Source organism: Corapipo altera, unplaced genomic scaffold (assembly GCF_003945725.1).
Source record: "Corapipo altera isolate COAL_440 unplaced genomic scaffold, ASM394572v1 53, whole genome shotgun sequence".
In the NCBI taxonomy this organism is placed as follows: domain Eukaryota; kingdom Metazoa; phylum Chordata; class Aves; order Passeriformes; family Pipridae; genus Corapipo; species Corapipo altera.
In genome coordinates, this window is record NW_020884900.1 from 7,355,227 (window position 1) to 7,376,589 (window position 21,363).

At 35.3% G+C, this 21,363-nt stretch overlaps 1 protein-coding gene across 37 annotated transcripts in view; it reads left to right on the forward strand.

The window, feature by feature from the left end:
- KCNMA1 (potassium calcium-activated channel subfamily M alpha 1) overlaps positions 1-21,363 on the forward strand; it is a 462,597-nt gene that overhangs the window by 104,702 nt on the left and 336,532 nt on the right. For all 37 annotated transcript variants that reach the window (XM_027649629.1, XM_027649636.1, XM_027649631.1 and 34 more), the window contains exon 2: positions 18,417-18,581. In XM_027649629.1, coding sequence (XP_027505430.1) covers positions 18,417-18,581 — 165 coding nt within the window. The remainder of the gene's footprint in view (positions 1-18,416; positions 18,582-21,363) is intronic.

A 21,363-nucleotide genomic window follows, 5' to 3' on the forward strand; every position in this document is an offset into this window, starting at 1 on the left:
AATGCTCCTTGGTGGTAGATTAGAGTAAAAGTCCTAAATTGTGTCAGTAAATTGTTGTGTGCAAGAGGCAGTTACAGTTTTACAAAATCTGTGCTTTGAGAGAAACAACTGTGTGAACATGAGTGATTTTTCGTTTTTAGTTAATAGTAATGATGTTAATGTAGGTCATGTTTACTCACAGGATTAGCGCAGTGATTTCACTTTGAGGGGAAATACTGTAATATGTAGATACTTTCGTGTTTATTACTCTTGTGACAGTATCCAAATCTGATTCTGTGAGTGAACTCTTGTTAGTTTCAGGGTGTTTGCTACAGAGTAGCAAACATAGATTTTTTTTTCTTTTTAAAAATCTGTTTTTTCTGATGTAGTACTATATTTTTGCTTTGCCTTTGCCCAGTGTATATGAGGAAATTGTCAATTTTATTTCTGTTTATGTGTTAATTTCAGTAGTGTGTTCTCCTTTACAATGCACTGTTATAACTTGGTTTTTTTGAGCATGTCAAGGAAATATTTTTAGTATTTTTTTATTCCTAGGTAAGGGTGAGTTCATATACATACATCTTTATGGACACAGAAAATCAAATCAGGCTTCAAAGTATTTATCATGTTGTGTTCTTTTTTACTCTACATTTTAGATTTTTTTTTTCTATAATGTTATTTCTTTTGTACAGTTATGTGACCTATGATGAATTAGCAAACTTGGTTACTTCTTTTTGGTCTGGATACAACTTCCCATGCAGAGAAAACTGAAGTTTAATTGAAACACACTAGTATGTTTTTCAGCTTATTTTTACTCCAGAGGTACTCTATTTTCTATTTTTAGAAAAGTTAAATGAATTTAACGCATACAGAATTAGCCAGCTCAGATCAGAGCAAACTGTCCTAAGAGGTTGAAGAAAGTGGTCTGCATTGGTTAATACGTATGTTTTCTGGATCCCTAGACTACTGTTCCATTTCTGTTATTACAGAATCCTGAGAATCCTGTTTTTTCTCATCCATCTTGCACATAAAATTGCCTTACTTGCTTAGGCAGATTTTAGTTTGTTGTAACTGCTTCAGAAGTGTCAGCTTCTTGGCAGCTGCTTACCCAGAGCATAAAATCCTTCCAAAACCGATCATACATTAGCTGATGGCAACCAGTAGTGGTCGGATGAATGTGCTGTAACAATGGATGGGGTAGACAATCACCACTTTCAAGTGTTCATGGATGTTACTGGGAGAATGTGTCCTTATGTGGGCATAAAGTCATTTTCTGAAAGAATGAGTGCTTTACTTTAACATATTCCAAAATCAAACAACGATTTGTCACAATGAAGTGTACAGTTCTTCTGATTACCTGTTTCTGGCTAGGGAAGGGAATTATACAAAGTAAAGAACTAATTGGAAGACTACTGAAAGGTATAAAAAGTCTTCCCTTATTTTTAAATAGCTTCTATTTGCTGTATAAACTGTATTCCCTCCCTCTAGCTCAATCATGAAGGTGTCAAGAATGTGATAATTTGTTTGCTTTGCTCATGACTAGTTGAATGTAATGTAAGTCTTAAATTGTTACCTATTTTGACTGCACTATCATTTCTCTTCTGAAATAATTCCTTCAAAGAATCATAGAATGGCTTAGGTTGCAAGGGACCTTAACCCAAACCAGATGCATATTCATGCTAGAAACAAAGACAAACCTATTCCAATTTTCTCAGTATTGCCAAAAGAATCCCAGAACCCCCCCAAAAAAACCAACAAACCCAAACCTAAAAAAACCCTGATGTTAAAACTAGTTATCCTGTTTGCAGCCCTGTTACCATGAGCAGAAGCTTTTCAGTGAAACAAGTAAATCTTGTTAATAATAGACTATTACTAATTAGAAGCTTATAGAATATGTTTCTTCTTTAATTTTAAATTTAAAATATCTGTGTATTTGTGGTTAAACTAGATTTAAAACTTTGTATAGAATAATCATAAATGCTGTTATTTGTAAAATTATTCTTACATAATTGATCATTTGACATTAATACTGTGTGGTAAAAATGTCTATAAGGTCCTAGAGTGTGAATTAGAAATGCAATTGATGCAACATGTGAACCATAGCTTTGTAGTTTTAGATTACTGAGAAGTGGTGGAGTCACAGCACAATAGTCAAGATATAAGGGGAACACGGGGACTGGAGTTGAGAGGGAAACAGATTTACCCAAGCTAAGAAAAAGAAGTTTCCCTTTACTTCTGCTACAGAAAGAGGAGAGGGGTATCTGTCCTTAACTCATCTTTCCTTCAACCCCTAATCATGTGGATATTCTTTTGTCAGTTCAGTTACACCCAGAAAGCATACTGTAAACTTTCTTGTTCTTTTACTGTACACTGCTGACCTAAAAAAACACCAAGCAACCAAAAACAAAGGCAAAACCAAACACCGAAATAAAAAACTCTAAGCCAACACTGCAACAAAGAAATCTCCACCATATGGAGCAATTTATAGAGCCATATGCTTTGTCCTGTCCTAGAGGAATGTATCTTTGTAGTTTCTGGCCCAGCTTCTTAGTTCTTATGAATCAATACACCTTTATTATCTACATCACTGACTTGGAATTTCTTTAAGAAAAGAACCAACCAAGCCAACCAAGTGAAAACCAACCTGTTTTTGTTCTGCTAATAACTAGGTTGCTACCCTGTATATTCTAATAATCAGGACTATAACTTTGATTAGACCACCTGGAACTTCTTTGATAGTAATGCTCTATCCTCACATTGTAAAGAAAGTGGATATTTTAACAAGCTCAATTTTGATTGCAAAGAAACACAGGAAGAAGACGAAGTATTGGCACTATACTTTAGAAATAAGTCTGCATGAAAACCTTAATCTTCAATGACCTCTGCAGATTTTATAGATTCAGAGGAGCTTGTGAAAGATTCAGGCTTATCAGAGTAATGGTGCCTGTATGTCTGAATGCATTTGGGACAAAATGCTGATGGCATGAACAAATCTGTTTTCTGAGATAGTTTTTTCATAGCATAGATATTAATGTGGCCAGTAATGGGAGAGACCCTCAAACAACTCTTTAGTGATCTCAAGCAATTCAGACCTAATTGTGTAAGTCAGTCCATGCTAGAATCTGTCTTAAGCCTAGAGAGTATCATGAAGAGAGTGTGTGTATGTGAGAGAGTTAATTGTAAACAAACAAACAAAATCAAAAATACAATCCCAAACTCCCTTTGAAGGAATCAGGGAAGAATTTTGTTACAGTGTCTTAGGATTTGCGTGCAGGTTGTATACAGTTCTAACCTTACTTCTCTATTAAGTATTCAGTTTATTTTTATCCTTTCCCACTGTTCTGCTCCAGCCATCTCATAAACAGCCTACCTAACAACAGTTTGAATCTGGCATCCAACAGGGCTGACATTCTCATAATTGATATGCCTGTGTTGATGAAAAATTTCCACCACTTAGATTCCAGTAGAACTCACTGATTACAGGGCGTGCAGAAAAACATACGTTTTTTAAAATGTATTTTTTTAATGACTGATGATCATTTTATTAAATATTGCTGTTGCTAGGTCTCTGAGTAATGAAATAAAACAGTCTTTGGAGCTCCAGGGCCTGGAGCACAGCAAGGCAGCAATGCCACCGTTGCTGGGATGCTGGGTGAGTTAAGACGTCAGGAAGCAAACTCAAAGCTGTATTCTAATAACCTAGAATTAGTTGTTAAAAGGTCTGTATAATCTTTGCAAGAAATTGGACTTTTTCTTGATATGAGTTAATTGTCAGTGTGGCCTTTACACTGTGGTTGCCAGGAACAAAATTTGTGTTATTACCTTTCATACCCCTCTTCCTACAAGGTGAAATGACTCATCTAACTCAGTTAAGAATCCCACTTGTGATGGGAAACTTACCCTACTTCTAGCACAAATTTGTGAGGATTGGTTAATTATATTTTCCTGCATTCTTCTAGCCATATTTGAGGCTGTCTTAAAGATTTTTTCTAAGTACCTTTGAAAAATGAGGGTTAAGCTGAACTGAATATTTGGTAGGCACATCTGAAAATGAAAGTTTTATATGGCCCTTTTTGAAAAAATAAAGTGGTCGTGCTTCAGTTTGCTTTTAGAATAAAATTGTTTCATTAATTTTTAGAAACTTACTGGCGTAGAAGTTTTTTGTGTCTTTAAAAGATGTCACAGAGAATGAGACTTTCTTCACTTTGTCCCTTAGAATTCCTAAGAAAATGATGTACGAGTTTATTTTAGTTAAAATAAATGAAATTTAAAATAGTTGTTATACTGGATGTACATAAAAGATTTTAGGTTTGTTTAATTTCTTTGTGGAATTGTCACTATTTTAAAATTTATTTTTTAAAATTGTATTCAGAGCTGATAATGAATGTATCTTCAGAAAAACAGAACTTCACCACATAAACTGAAAACATGTGACTATTAACCCGTGAGAATTCCTAATGTTCACTTTTATGACAGAATTCGAATTCTGACTTCACTAGCCCAGAGGATATCTTGCCTGTTAATATGAAACCTGAGTTGCCTATGGAATTATTAAGTTTTATGTCTACGTTTTCTAAGCAAAACAATTTTTTTTCCAGAAGTAATAATGAAGCAGACTCTAAAAAAATTCCATTTTAGATAAAAATCTAAATTTTAATTAATATAATATTTAGGAATTCCATTTTACTCTGTAATTCTTAAAATCTTTAAATCAGCAAACTATGTCTGCACATTTGTTTCAGCCATTCCCATATGCTTACTTTTACAGTTAAATAGTCCAACCACTGAACTTTCATCTTTCCTTCTGGAGCTTGATTACTGTATCTGGTAGCTTTTATTATTGCAGTCTTCCAGTTACAGTAGCCTTGCCACACACATTACTGGGTTGAGACCCAGCCTAATGATATTTTTGATATACAATTGTATTTTTATTTTGTTATAGCAAAAAATCTTTCCAGCAAGCTGAAAGGCTGTGTAACTATTTTGGTAATTTGGTGTGTATACTCCCATGATGCCTTATTTAGTTAAATGGTGACCTCAGTGCCCATTGGACCATAGTATTATTCCTGCTGTCAGTCTTGCTTTCAGGTATTGACTCTTTCCCTGGGTTACTGTTGGCTCCTACAAGACACGAGAACTAACAAAAACATCTGTTGTCACTCCAGGAGGTTGGCAGAGTTTCATCCAGAGTATGTGTGCTGATGTTGATCATATTTTCACTACTCAGTGCCACCACAATCGATGACAATAATAGAAGGTGCTTAAAAAGAAAGTGGAGGCTTTAAGCCAAACTTAGACACAAAATGACAAACTGTTATGTTTGAAGGGAGAGGTGGGAGGGGAAGGAAACCTCAAAAACCTCCATCCCTAAAAAAAACAATTAGAAGGTTAAAAATTAGGAGGGATGATACTTCCCTGTCTCCTGAATGAATGGGTTAGATCATAAATCTCAGCTCTCAGCATGTTCTGTTTTGTGACTAGAGACCTTTACTGAACTCAATCCCTACTGTGTTAGGATAAACATCTTAATGGGGTCAGAGGTCATGGGTGTATAAGGAGAGCAGGATTAGGAAGGTTTCACAAAGGCAGGTTTAGACTGAAGGTTAGAAGATTAGATGTAGAATCGTAGAATATCTCAGGTTGAAAGGGACCCATGAGGACTATTGGGTCCAACTCCCTGCTCCTTGCAGGACTATCTAAATCATAAGAGGATCATCCAGATGTTCCTTGAACTCTAATAAGCTGGTGGTGTGAACACTTCCCTGCAGAGCCTGTTCTTTGACTGCCAGAGGACATTGTTGAATCATATTCTCCTTGCTATCAACTCAAACCCAGTCAGAGGAGCATTATATCTGTACTTCCATAGTTCTGGACAAAGGTGCTATCATTCTGAACTTAGTTGTAGTCCCTTATGAGATGACAGTATCCAGAGAGATGACTAGTAGAATCACAGATTCATATCACAGTGTCATAGAACAGTTTGAGTTGGGATGGGCCCTAAAGATCATCTTGATCCAACCTCCCTGTGATGGAGAGGGACTTTTTCCAGGTGGCTCAAACTCCCATCCAACCTGATCTCGAACACTTTCATCAGTGGGGCACTCAGAACTTCTCTGGGCGACCTGTGCCAGTGCCTCAACTCTTGTAGAAGAATCCAGGCTCCTTTTTTAATTTTCTGACTGGTATTATGTTTAAAAAAAGTCATTAGAAACTTTCATAGGGTGTGCTTTCAAATGCCTTCAGCTACTGTAGCTGATTGTAATGGGGAACATACACAAGACCTTTGTGGTGAGAGTAGAGTGTGAGGGCCAAGTTGTTCTCTCTCTCTTTATGTTTGAATTGTTTGTTGTTTGTTTGTAAGTTTGTTGAGAGAATTGGAAGAAGATGCATTTAGCACCATACCTGCAAAGATGTTGCTGGAGAACACAGAGCAGGAGAATGAATGAGGTGATGTCTACTTAAATGGTAGCTCACAAAGATCACTTTGTAACTTGTAGAAGCAGTAAAGATTTGTTTGTTTGTTGATGTAGACGATGGAAAAAGTGAACAGCTATAGGAGAAAAAGCTGACAGAAAGGAAAATAGCTAATTTACTGTTTTGTTGGGCTTTTTTTCCACCACTAGCCTCTGTTTTGAGTAATTGCTTAGAACTTTGTATAAAATGTTATTTGCTTTATAAAAATGGAAGTAGAACTTGGAAAGATTGCTTAGTTTATAGTTTTCTTTTACTTCTGTGTTTATCTGCATGAGCAGAAATCAGTACAGGAAAAGATTTCTGTGAATCTGAGTGAGGGATTCCAACTCAATTTCATATGGTAATAGTTGATGGGGTTTTAGAGGAAATAGAATCATTTCATCATTTTTGAGTCCTGCAAAAAATGAAAACTGAACAAAGGTGAAAATTTTTAATTTGAATTTTTACAGCTCTTTCTATTGATTCAATAAATAACAAGGAGACTTTTTTTCCATGGAGAGCCCTTTAAAATATATTTGAAGTCTAGTCTTCTTTAAACAGCACAGTACAAAAATCTGATATATGAATTAGTCTTGAGGAAGAAGCTTCCTTCTCAGGAAGTTAATTTTATTTAGCAGAAATCTTTTGCAACCTAGGGTGTGGACCACTAGATGCTTTTAGGCAGTAGCGGTTGCCAACATGGCCATCAAGTAAAAGTACCTGAGTATTGCACATCACTTTTAGTGTATTGAGCACTTTAAAGTGTTAATAAAATGAAGCATTTGCATTATGCACAGTGCATCCCATGATGCCAGTGAGAATTTAGAAAGTGTCCAGAAAGAAAAATAGCCTTTAATACTCTTCTTAGGGTTGTGTATTTGGAGACAAAATGGGAAGCATGCTGCATATGACTTCTGTTATGCCATGTACCTTCTGTTTTTCTTGTCGAACTAGTTTTTGAGGATAAAAATCATACTTTTAAACTGGAAAAAAATCTGATCTTACAGTTCATGCCTTTAGTTTTTTCCTGATTTCCATCAACTGAATCTGAAATGCAGAGAGTTATTTATTTCTCAAATGCATCTTCTAGTTATATATATTGCTTCAATGTCTTGTTGCTGAATAAGCTAGAGGCAGGTATTTGGAAGATGTGAATTACTGATGTATGAATCATTACTTTTTTTTTTAATCTTAATTAAGCCCTTTCTTCTTTTAACAAGTAGTTTAAGGTAAAATTTTTAACGTTGTGTGATACTTGTATGGGGTTGTCAATGAATCTCATTCATAGATAAATTATGGGGGGCACCTGTGTCTTGGGAAGCCGTGTGAGGTAATTATGCAGCACTGTAAATGGAGAAAGTCTCTTAAGCTTCAAGCTGATGAGTAGGTTCTGTAAAACACAGATTGTGAATAATGTAAAGTGTGACAGCCTGCTTTGATGAACTGTTCAATCTTTATGCTGCTGTGAATTCTTTATCAGAATAATTCATATAAAATTTAAAAGAAAAAAAATGAGAGTTCTAGGCCCTGTAATAAAGTGATCTCATTATCACAAAATTGCAAGATATAAACAAAGGGCATTCAAGATTGAAGTCTCCATAGGGGCATTAACTTTATTATTCATCATTGTCCAGTTCTGCTCCCATGAAGGTCAAGCAACTCAATACTTTTTGATGATTTAAAAATAGTTATAGTTTCATTTCTTCTTACTATTATTTAATTGTAGAGAAAGAGCTAAAAATTTAAATTGACCTATCCTCTCACATCCGTTCGTTATCTTTCCTGATCAGGTGACAATAACTGCTTGCTGTATCATGCATAATTTATAGGCAGAGGGAGTATTCAGAGGTAACATATTTTTGTGACATATGCTGTATTTGCTGGTTTGATAAATTTTGAAACCCAAAACTGCAGACTCATGAGAAAGAACAATGACTGCCTTTAAGCACCTCACCTGCCCTCTGCTACTAATGCAACTCTGCCAGGGCTGCTTCTAAGCATTCAGGCCTCTGAGGAACTTCAGAGAGTTGCTGTTCTCATTTAGAAAATGACCTGTCAGAGTAGGAGCTTCATCTACAAGTTTTAGTACAGGCAGATTCAATCCTGCCAGGAGCAGGATGTGTTATGAGAGCCAAGAATGGACACCATGTATCTTTATTTTCCACTAGTCCAACTTCTGATTGCTTAAAAAGGCTATGTTCAATGTCACAGTCATGCATCAATTCCTAGCAGTGCATCACTGGAATGCCCACAAAGAGCTGGAGATGATCTCTGTGCCAGTTTGTTATTCCTGTTATTTAAAGTGATGAGGTTAAGAAAGTCAAAGATAATCCACTGAGCTTGTACTCATTCTATATAGCATAAATAAAATTTGATGGAACTATAATATGCAAGTCAAACAGAAATTTGGCTTTCCTCTCTTCTCTGCCTTAGATTTCAGTCAGTATCCATGAATTTATAGGAACTGTGTGTGTTTCCTTGCATCATAAATGTACCAGATGCAGTGTTTGTAGTCTATACAAGTGTTGATATTGGATAATTTGAAAACTGCTATTTAGTGTCTGGTAAGTGAACCTAAGTAATGTACGTTACTTAAAGAAATTTAACCTAAAAGAAGAAAAATTCCTTACAGATTAAAAACTTTTGTCTACCATTTACGCAAGGGAGTCATGAGATTCAGATTACACAAAACTGTTTCCATAGCAGTGGGTAATAAATGAGGCCATAGCTACTTGATTAAATAATAGCACTTAGACATATCTTACAATGTGATGTAATTGATCTTTTAGGGGGAAATGTTAAGTTTAATGTAATTATTTCAAAGTAATCATTGAAACAGTTATTTTTTAAATAAATCAGCATTTTAAATATTTTGGCAAGTAGAGCTGTATATCTTTTCTCCAGGTTCCTGCACACTGGGTGCTTTCTGACTCCCCCTGCACCAAGTTCTTACAGTCTGTAAGCTACATTGCACTCTGTAATCTCTGAGTGAGAAGTGTTGTCTGCTAGTAAATATTTTTATTTACTTATTGGCTGACCTGCTGCTCTTCAAATATTTATGTGCTATATACTGGAACTTAATTTCCTACATCAATGAAGGCTTAGATATGGCTTTATATCCTACTGAGAGCTGCCTTTAATTCATTGTGCTTTTCTTTATGGCTTTAATACAATGAGAATAAATGTTATATACTACCCTTGAATCAAAAAAGGCCTTAGAGATTACTGTTTTGTCAAATTTGGCAGATAATGGAACTCTCCTTCTTCTTTTACCCTGTTACCTTTGAAACCTTGTGAAAAATCATAAATCTCTTTAAAAATGTAAATGCAGATAAATTCTAATTGAAAGGCTTAGTATTGATAATTTACTATTTCACATAAAATAGGAAACACAAGTTTTTAAGTCCATCCCTTCCATTTGAAAATGTTTGAAGAAAATGAAGGCCTAAAATTCCTGTCGCCAAGTTTTCAAGGTGAAAAACTTTTCTTTCAGTTCAGGAAGAGAGTAGTTAGTTCCTTTTACATAAGGATCAAGATTCTAGTTTTGGAGTAGTTACAGTACCTTGTGCTTAGAGACTCTGTCTCGTAAGCTGTATACTGTGTCTCTTAAGCTGTGTACTGCCTTTCCTAATCCATGGATTCTTTGTGATTTTTGGGCATTATAGAGGTGATTTTGAGCATGAGTTTTAGTCACAGGTGCTAGCTGCCTTGCTGTTCTGTAATTCATAGAAGAGGGGGAAAATTTCCTTTTACAATTCAGTCTGCATCTCCTTCTCTTGGATACCCCTTGTAGCACAAGCAAGAAAGCATAATGAAATTAATGCAATGAAAAAGTGTATTGTTTGCTAATAAATAAAAACCTCCTTTTTGTGATTGAGCAGGATGGAGAAAAGTATGCAGCTGAAGAGATACTGTGAAGTTTACCTTCACTGACAGAGCAGTTCGATACTTAATTTGTACATAGTATTTGTGAATATCTCTTTGTGCAATAAACCTTCTTTTTTCAGAACCTTTTAATAACCTATTTTAATACTGACTATTCCTGGCAGTGAATAGTTATTTCAGTAGTTTTCTTATTTCAGCTTCTACAACAAAATTATTATATAAAAACTACTCTTATAATCTAGATCACATAGATTATAAAATATTTACTACTGATATTTCTCTTAAAGTTGTGGAAAATCAAATGTTTTATTTTTTCAATGTATTTTTCATCCTTTCATGGTACTAAAAAATGTGCCAAGAGGTGATGATTGAAAAAGTTGGAATTGCATATTACCTGATGGTAACAACAAAAGCAAAATTACAAGCAATCAACTAGAGTACTTCCTGTAATCAGGATAAACAAGTTAGGTAATTTTCCCACTGTTTCTTACTTTTTCTCTCATTTTTAAGACATTTTTCTTGCATTTGTGAAGCACTTTGAGACTTTTGGGTTAATGATATTTAAAACTTTTTATCGTCTATGACAGAAAGCAATTTCTCTGGATTAATCATTTCATAGGATATAAGTAATTTGGCAGTTTTTATTTCATGACAATGCCTGAATTACTTTTAATTCCAATTGTGTTCTTACTTTGATTTGCCTTCTGTTGGGTGGGAAGAAATAAAATGGGAGGATAACAGAAAATGCATGTACTTTTTCACCCTTCTCTCTTCTTTTCCATTAATGGACACTTCTTTTCTGTAGTTTTGATAACTAAGTCCCATCTGATAGTGCTTAATATATTTTTACAAGTTTAATTTCTGTTTTATTTAAGACTACTCTATGGTAAAGCTCTTTTAAAAATATGGTTTTTAAAGAATGATCTCAGTATAAGACTTGAACTACAGAAAATACAGTTAAAGACTAATATCGTCTTACGTGGTAATTGTCTAATCTGCCTAAGGTACCTATTTCTACAATAAGTAGGGACCAAAAAATAATGATATGTGTCCTTTCATTTAAACTTAGTGTCCTCATTAAAAAAACTAAACGCTTTTGTCCACCACTTTATAATTGCAAGGACCTTCAGAGAATATTTTAATGCAATAATAATTTGGTTGTTTTAGAGGAAATTAATAAGAAATGCTCTACTAACTATGCAAAAAGGAAAATAAATATATGGGCTAGGTGTTAGTTTGACAATTTGTGAAATATTTTCAGTGAATACTCTTGACCTGAGTATATCAGTCACTTGCCCTATTTTTTTATTTATTTATGTATTGCAGACAGTAAATCCACTTGTTTTGTAGACTTAGGACAAATTCACAGGTTATCTATTTCTGTAAATGTGGTCTGATACATAATCAGAAGCAGAAAAGGAAACTTTATGAATAAATATAAATGAAGTTATTCACACAGACTTAATTTATGGTGAAAGTCTATGTAACTATTGATATAAACTCCTGCTAACTGGAACCAATCATGTTTTTTAAAAAACACCCTGTTTGTCCATTTGAATGTATGTAAGTCTGTAATGACTCTCTGTCCTTTTTCATTTCACTATAATGCCTATAGTTCTTAATTGGTTCCCTTTTACACATCTGTCTCAATATATTTGTCTTATATAACCAGTCTAACAATCTTTACCAGATTTTAGTGTCTTGTTTTCTGATTCCCTACACTATGCCTGCCTTGTCGTCCATTTGTGTAATACTGAAACACTAAAAATCCTAAAAATATTTATCTTTATAAGATCCTTATGCAATAGAACTACTGTAACTCTGTTCTGTAGCTATGAGGTGAAGACCCTACACAGTGTGGCTGAGAACTTGCAAAATTTGGTGACACAGCAGGGACTTCCAGCATGCCTCTCTATTCTTAGGCTGATATGGAAATCTGTCAGTCAACTTTCTGATTATTTGGAAATATTGTTTCACATCAATGAAAGTGTTACATTATAACACTTCTGTTAACATTTTTAATGTTAACATTAAAATGTTAACATTTTTAGAAATTTTTAATCTTTGAACTGAATCTTTTTGTACTTTCTTCAAATTTCAAATAACGTAGGTGTGTGCTGTTTCATATTCTTAAGTGAGAACCATACCCAGGAACCCTTCATTTGACAGACTGTTGTACTATTTTTGGAATCATGTGTGGAACACTATATATTACTAATCTAGTTTCCCTTGCCTCTCAGGTCAAGGTTTTAGAATTAATTCCTCTACTGCAGCAATTTTTGTCAGTCATAGCAATGACATGAAAAAGGGATTTTATACAAGTAACCCATACCGGAAATATGAAGGGCACGGAACAAAAAAATCTATCAGGATTACTGAAAGTCTGCACAAGTGCAGCAGCGAAGCTGGTCACTGGAAAACGAGAAAAAAAAAGAAAAGTGGGTGGTGTGGTTTTTTTTTCTTTTTTTGGGCCGGCACAGAAAGTAAGGCTCTGGTTGTTATTAAGGACCAGTGAGATGTTTCTCAGAATTCCTACAGGAATATAGAAAACAAAAAGAATAGTCTCACAGGAGCTTAACATCTCCGTCTTAAACTAATAAGAAAACTTTTGTACTCTGTTTTTGACTTACTTTTCTTAACCTGCCAAATTTGCAAACACCAAATTATATAGCTTGTGAATATTTTATGAGAGCAAAATGCTTGGTTATCTCATCAGCTATGTTTTCCACAGATCATTCTGTTTCTTCTATTCAGTGAAAGGAATAATGTTTGTCTTGGTATCAATAATTAATCCTTTGAAACCAGTCAAACCGTAGCTACAATATGATAACTGACGTCAATGTAACTTAATGACTTGTCTATGAACCTAATATTCAAGGAGATGCTGTGGATAGGCCAGTTTAACTCACATTTAGTTAGTTTAGTCTTTGCTTTCTCTTTCCTACAAGACTGACTATTTTCCAAGAGGTTTGTAACTCTCCATACAGCTATTCATTTCTCACATTCCCATTTGTTTTGTTTATTAATAATCCAGTGAAAACCTGTGTCTCCTAAACTGCATTAGAGCAGGTGAACTGCTTCAGGGTTTTCTTGTTTTACTTGTTTTTATCACTGGATGAATTGGTACTTAGTAACTATTAAGATGAAGACTACAGATGGTAACTATATCTGATGGAAAGCATCTGCCATGGTAATGTATTCAGTAGTTACCTGGAGTCTTAACATGCACTGTTCATTGCCCAGCTTCTGAGAATGAAGCATAATAGTATGGTTTTGTATAAATTTAAGACCTCTATTTGGAGTTATCAAAATGGTGAGTGACAGGAATTAAATTATTGATACAAGTCTAATAATTTTAAACTCAGTGTTTTAGAGGTTTGTCTAACAGGAAGGAAAAATAGTGTTATTCCTCTTCACATAGCATCTCTTGGTGGCTTTGGGGAAAACTGATGAATGAAAAGGAAAGGAACATAAACATAGATTCTTAATGTATAAGAGTGGCCAATATGGAAGTGTTGTTGATCTGATATAAAACCTTTCTTAAGATGTAGGGTCTAGGAATGCAATGCTATTAATTGAAGGGTGGTTAATGGCAATAATGGTGCCAGCAACCTGCAATTTTGTCTAAAGCAGCCCTTTCCTAACTTCTCCAAACTGTATTTTCTTACTGAATTATTACTGCATACTTTAGACTAGGTGCAGCTGCCGTTCTGACAGGCCTTTTCTCATCTCGTGTTATCTAGGATGAAATTCAAAGGCCAATACTGAACTTGCTATATTGGTGTTAATGTTTTTAAACATCTACTTAAATTGAGCATACTGTCTTCTCTTGAGTGATGTTGGCATGACTCAATGCCCTGTATTCTCTTTATGGGTGATACTTTATTATTTTTTTGTGATATTCAAATAGTTAGATGTTAGGTAAATGGGAATATCAAGTCCTTTTCTTTGTTTCAGTTCTTTTCCCTCATATTACCTGCCTGTTTCCTGTCTTTTCTAACATATTTTAACAAGTGATCAAGTTTTTTCAGTACCATACTTCAGAGTCCTTATGGTATCCTGTGCTTTTAGGGCTTCTAAAAAGACAAACTATTTTTAGATGTTTTAAGGTTTCATAATAATCTTCTGATTTTATTTCGTGTTATCCTAGGTTGAATGGAGTGTCTATGCAGTGGTTCTATGTTTGTACTGGTGTTCTAGAGAGGTGAAATGGAGCAGGCAGGACTACATTTTCACAACCATTAAATGGTTTTGAGTGTCTTTTCCCGTTCTGAATTCTTCTTCCTTAAGGTTAACTGTGTTTAAGCATTCTAGAACTTAGGTAATCTAAATCAATATTTATTGTTGAAAATAGGAGACAAAGCATCGAACTTTCTGGTCCAGGTCTTTGTCAAACGTTTGGTAGAATAGTGAGTCCTGATTCCTGTACCCCACTTCTCATCATGTCTTCCATTTTGTCATTAGGTTCAGGAAATATATGTTTCACAAAATACACTACTTCTCAATCTACCTGAATGTTCCTGTCCTCAAGTAATTAAAATAATGAGCAGAGTAAGCAGAGTGGATAAACATACCTTACTTGTAATACTGAACTTGTAAATAATTAAACAATTATTGTCACTGTCAGGTTATTATTCTAAGCACCTTTTTCAGGTTTTGGTGTTGGTTACTTAATGCTATGAGGTGAAGAAATAGCAGTGGAACAGACTAGACACTTGATAACAGGTCTGATTTGTACTCAGTGTAAATAAAAGAAGTCTTTAAACCTCCTTTTGTGATTTTTGCATAATGACGTAATGACTTAGGACAAACTTTTCTTAATACTCAGCTACCAATTAAGTGAGATAAGAAGCTAGCCATGTAGATGGAAAAATATAAAATATCCAAGCTGAACACAAATATTACATAACAGCAACTAATCTGCATAATCATTATAGCTGCAATAGTGGCAAGAGCTAGGCTGATCGTGAGAGTCTGCTCCAAATGATACTTGGCAGGGGATAATTGTTTTACTTACATTCTAATTAAGAAATAATATGGGTGGGAGATTTTAGTAGAGGCGCGGAGTAAGTCGCGTAAATATAGAAATACAGCCACTCAAATGTATTACAGACTTGAATACCTTTAGAGAATCAAATAGTGAATAGGTCTGTCAATGACTTACTGTTTTATTCTACTGGCAACCAAAAGTCAATATAGCAAAAAGAACTTAGGCTATGAAAACCTTTTGAAAATGTAAAAACTGCCTTTCTCCTTCAATTAAGTAAATTGCCTACTATTTTATTGAGTGTTAGGAGATTTTTAATTATTTTTATAATTTTATGAGTAAATGCATCTATTGACAAAAAGGTTGGGAGTAAGGAAGGAACACATACAGAATAACGGAATTTTGCAACCTTAGTATTTCTAAGTTCACTAACATAAAATGTACTTTTTAATTCAGCGCTTTTTGTTCAGTGATCTGTATTTCTATGACTTTCTGTGTCAAAATCCGTAGTTATGAAGGTTTTTAGCAAGTTATGAATCCCTGTGATGTTAAACAGAGGATACTAGGTGGAAGAATCAAGAAAGACAGTGGTTTCATCCTCACTCTGCCAGTGACTTCACTAGTGACTGAGTTAGGCACTTAATTACCACCTCAGTTTCTTATCTGAGAGGAAGAGATAATTAAAACTCCTTTACTATTAAAATCACATTAATTCATTCAGTATAAACTTGTACAGAGTATGAAAGCTTGCTGTGCAATGCAGAGGAGGACCATGCAGCAAAATCTGGTGTGTGAAGTCTACATTCCGAAAGACAAACTCTAGCAGTTACAAAAGGCAGAGAAACCGGTGGGAAGAGAGAAATAAATGGAATGTGTAGTTTTTTAACCAGTCAGTAGCTGTCACAACACTGGGGGGCTCCCTGTGGGTCAGGGTCCTGCCCCAGGTCCCTGGCTGGGGTGGTGGGACAAGAGCCCTGGCTACCAGGAGCCTTCTGGGTGCCAGCCTGGGATCTTAGCCTGTGGATCAGGCTAGGCAAGGTGAACTGGCTGTGGGTTGGCCAGGCTGTGGGGTCTGGCCCACTAAGGCTGGATAGGACAGGGCTGTGGGAGCAGGTGGCCCTGGACAGGGCTGAAATGGCATCCTGAGCCACAGAGGGGTCAGAGGAGACTCTGGGGGAGAGTGTCCAGAACCTTGGAGATGTGTCTAGCTTCAGTGTTCTATTTTATTGCAATGTCTGCTATATTGAGCCTAGTTTTCTCTTTCTTGAATTATAATCAAAACCCTGATGATGGTCCAGGCATTTCTTTGGGACTGATCTATATGGCTTGGTGATGTTATGGGTCACAAATTGCCTCCAGCCACGTGTTACTCTGCTGGAAATGCCTCATGCTGTGCTGTACATCACTGTCCTCTGCAATGAGCTCATTTCTGTAGGTTGTGCTCTGTGCGTGTGCAGTGCAGGATATGTCATTCAATGCTGAGTGCAAAACATCTGATTCACTGTGTCCAAATTTGTCAGTAAATGAGGTCCAGTTATGCAAATACAAAGTACTTTTTATCTTCTGTCTGGTTATTTGCTTAGGAAGTGTACTGAATTACTGTTGTAACTCTGAATAATATGTTATTATCAATACAGCCACATCATGCACTGTGCTGTAATTGCTAGTAAGAACACAGAGCCTGCTTTTTGGGAGGGAAACTGTCAGAGAAGAAAGAACCTGATTAGCTAATTAAGTTGTGATGCTGAGATTCTCTAAAAACAACTGTTGGTCTCCATATTACATTTTTAGCGTTGCTCTACTGTTCTTTGCTGACAGATTCAATGCAACTGCTTTATTAGTTCAGTACTCTCAGGAAGTGCCTGTACCCTTATGTCCAGCTGTGTCCTCAAGGCCATCTCACAGCTATGTGTTTTGATCATCACAGTGATCATCATTCCTACTGTAGTAATAATAATCACATAACAGGCGTCAAGCATCTTTGCTTGTATAATAGATATCCCAAAGGGCATTAATGGCAGTTGATTTCCTGCTTAGTGGCCTACAGACAAGTCATCTGTAAACAAGATCTTGCAAGCTGTTGGTCTCTGCAGAGTGCTTGAAGCAGTAGTGTAGATCTATGTGTGAAGTTCAAGTGCTTGGTACATCCTTCAGCACTGAATCGTGCTGCCTCCCCTCTGCTTGTTTAGCATAACTTGTCAAGTCTTCAGGAAGTCATTAGTATTATGCTGTCACCAAAGGCACACTTGTGGCACAGTCTGATACTTTGCATGTGGTCTGTTTTAAACGATGTACAATCCAGGCTGGCTTTTCCTGTCATTTTCCTTGATTTTTCTGCAGCACCAGTGACTGTAGCACATAGCAGGCAGTTACAGAGCACAACACCCTTTCTGCAACATCCATGAGAGACTGATATGAATTCCAGTGCGTGTGACTCATCAGTAAGCTTGGTGCAGCTGAGGCTCCTCTTTAATTTCTGGCTCTCTGTTCTGTGAGAACCACTTACCGACAGAATAATTCCTGTGATACATTAAACACTTTCATTGAAAAACTAGTTCACTGATAGCATGGCAGCTCCCTGCAGATTCTCTGTGGTGTATTTTGTTCCCCTACACTTGATAATTACTGTCTTGTTACATCATGGTTGTTAGTGAAGGTTTACTCAGATAATTAATTCTAGTGATATTAAATTAAAGTTGTGCATAAATTATGTTCACACTCAGTATGCATTGTTTTGAACTAATAAATCAAAGGTCTTTCAGTGTATATGTGACAAATTCATTTATAGGTAGCTCTATAATTGCATACAGAGCTCTTGTCACTTATGCTGCTTACAAGGAAGGAATATATAGCATATTTGATGCCAAGTATATGTTTTTAAGATGTAATGTCAAGGAGAATATTATTATCTAGTGTTAGTCTGGTGCCTTATAGAACACTTCTATTTCTATAATTTCCAAAGAGATACATCCAAATAGGTTCTTAATTTCATCTCTCAGGAATCCAGGAAGACCTATTTTCTGTTTTTCGTAGCATTTCTTAGCCATAACTTTACTCTGGCTTTCCTTGTCAAATCGCTAAACATTAACTAATCCAAATACTTACTTTGCAGGAGGCCCAGAAGATCAATGGTGGTGGAGACACACAGGCCGATGGAGCCTGCAAACCAACAGATGAAAAAGAGGAGAATGTGGCAGCAGAAGTGGGATGGATGACGTCTGTGAAGGATTGGGCAGGAGTCATGATATCTGCCCAGACATTAACTGGCAGAGTACTTGTAAGTTTTCTGTGATTTTCTATGTTTTTGTTTTAAAGAACATTTTTTTAAGAAGCACTGTATCTGAGCATTAGTGGAAGATTTTTGATTTGGTTTGTTTCATCAGCACTGAGTCAATCCCAATTTTCTCTTTTGGAAGTAAAAACAGCAGACTAATTCCCACTGTAGGGAGAGAGGCAGAGACAGTAAATAAGAAAAACTGTCTTCCAGACCAGTCCCCATCCTACTTCAGTACTCTGGCACCAAGATTTTGAACTGTGCTACAAACAGTGAGTTTAATAATTTCATATTAGGTGATAAAACTTTAGGCCTATTTTATCTGGAATTAAAATTGTACTGGGAAAAACAGAACCCAATTTGGAAAATAAGCACAGTGTTACAAGTGTACGTAGTGGTCAGAAGTATAAAGCAAAGACAAGTTTGAATTGGCTATGCAATGAGATTTGTGATATTTTCAATAGACTAGTAATATGTTCTCTTGATTTTTTTTTATTAGCTTAGGAAATCCTTCAAACATGTGAACAGTTATGTATCAGATAGAGCCACATATTGATAATATGTGGTTTAAAGATCCACTGAAAAAAAAATCTGTAGTTTTCTGATTTATTTGAATATAATTACATTAGAACCTTGTTAAATACTAAATTGCCAAGGTGTCCTGTGTCATTTTGATTAGTTTCCTTGTTAGAATGAATGTACTTCTAAACTAACAGCTAAAGTGATTTAAATCCCATTTAAAACTTCTGAGAATCCCAGTGAGACTTTGTAACTAGTTCGGGTTAAACTGAAAAAGGATTTGTGTCTTTGTTTATTTTGGTTAAGGGATATGTTAGGTGAGTCAATTTGGGTCTATAGAGGAATTGTTTGGATGAGGGAGGGAAGGGAGGAAAAGAAATTGCTCTCCTCAATCAAGTCTTTTACAGTAAAAAGTTGAGGTAACTCAATTGCCACTGTATTGTTTGTTTCTGCAAGAATATTATTTTGATTATTTTTCCTAAAAATATCTTCTTCCCATTTGCTTATGTTAATTGTTGACTTTTATCTGTAGCTTGAAAGTGTGTTCACTGCTGCTTTGAGCACTATATATCTTCTCTGTGAAACTGGCATATTGACATGTTGTCTTATGAAAAGTGGCATTTTGCATGTTTTCCTGAACTCTTCAGCATTAAAAAAGAAAAATCTTAGTTGTGCTTCTTGTTCTAATTCATGTATCAAGGGTAGAAATCACCCAAAACCAGAATCCGCTGCTCCTAGCTATGCAGTGCCAAATTGGCCTGTGTTGTTTTGACTGAGCTATATGTGAGCACAAATACAAACCAACAATCAAGACAAAAACCTAATCTAAATAATATAAAATGCATTGTACTGTATTTTTTTTTTCAACATACTGGAAGAAGTTATTCAATTCTATTTGATGACTTAGTTTACCATTGCATTTTATAACAGACTGACCAATATCACTGGATTAGGTTATTTCTGAGAGTATATCTATAGTCAGGTGTAAGCAACAGGTACTGTGCACACCTGGGTTTATGAATATGACTAACTATCTGAGAAATATGTAGCAATGTATGGAATATGTTAGTTCATTTTGTTTAGTTTAGAAAACAAGATGCATTTATTTTAATATAACACTCAATAGTTTCATTATTTGAATTGACAAGATTCATGGTGGACCATTTCCAATATGAACATTGTCTGTTCATTTAAATTTTACTTTCTGGATATATTTGCTAAAGGCTAACTGCTTCAGTGAACATTCGTGCTAGAAGTAATATTCACATTATTTGTACATTTAGGATGTAAGCAAAATTATTTGAAAATATTAGGACTTAACTCATTAATTCGTACTGATTTAATACAGCCTCTTCCTGGTAGCTATATTTCTGAATCAAAATGTGGAATTTTTTTTTTGTCCCCCGAAGAAGAACTGGTGATTTCACTGTTCTATGAAATCAAAATCATATGAGATATCTGGAGCTAAAAAAATTATGGTACACTTTTACATTGTACGAGTTTAAATTAAAATCAGTCTTATGCATTCAATGTTTACAAAAAAAAAAAGAAGCTTAAAAAGCAGCCCACTGAAAATGGAATTAGGAAGAGTTATAATTGATCTTCAGTTCAGCATGATCACAGCAGTTGTGTAACTGCTGCCTGGTTTTATTTGAGAAATGAAGGAGACAAGTTAGGCCCATCTTGAACACACATCAGTGTGAAGTAGAAGGTTATTTGTGTTTTCTGCTCATGGAAAAAACTTCAATTCTTACTCTTACCTGGACAGTCATTTTCTTCACAGTGAACCTTAGTGGAATGTCGAGTGCTGTTTGTGGAATCTAAACACTCTACTTTTTGGACCTCTCTCTACTGAAATCTGTCACTGTATCTTTGACACTTTAATTTCTTTCCTAGTTACCTTACAAAACAGCTTTCTAATTTGTCAGATCAGTTTGCCCAGGTGCTTTGGGAATGTTGAAACAAATATTTGTATAGTGGGTGCTCCTATAGTTACCTCTTTAATACTTAAACTTTTTGGCTACCTACTAGTGAAGAAAATAAAGGCCAACAGTATGGAAAATACAGGACAAAACTTTGTGTTTACAGGTCATAGTGTCATAGCGTAGTACAAAATTGGACATTTACATCAACATTTCCACATTTTTTTAGTGAAATCTAATGTTTCTGTTAAGATAACAGATGAAAATCAGTACACAACCTTTAAAATATAGACTGGAAGGCCTTTGTAGCTGTAGAACTAATTGAAATATAACTTTTGTTTGTT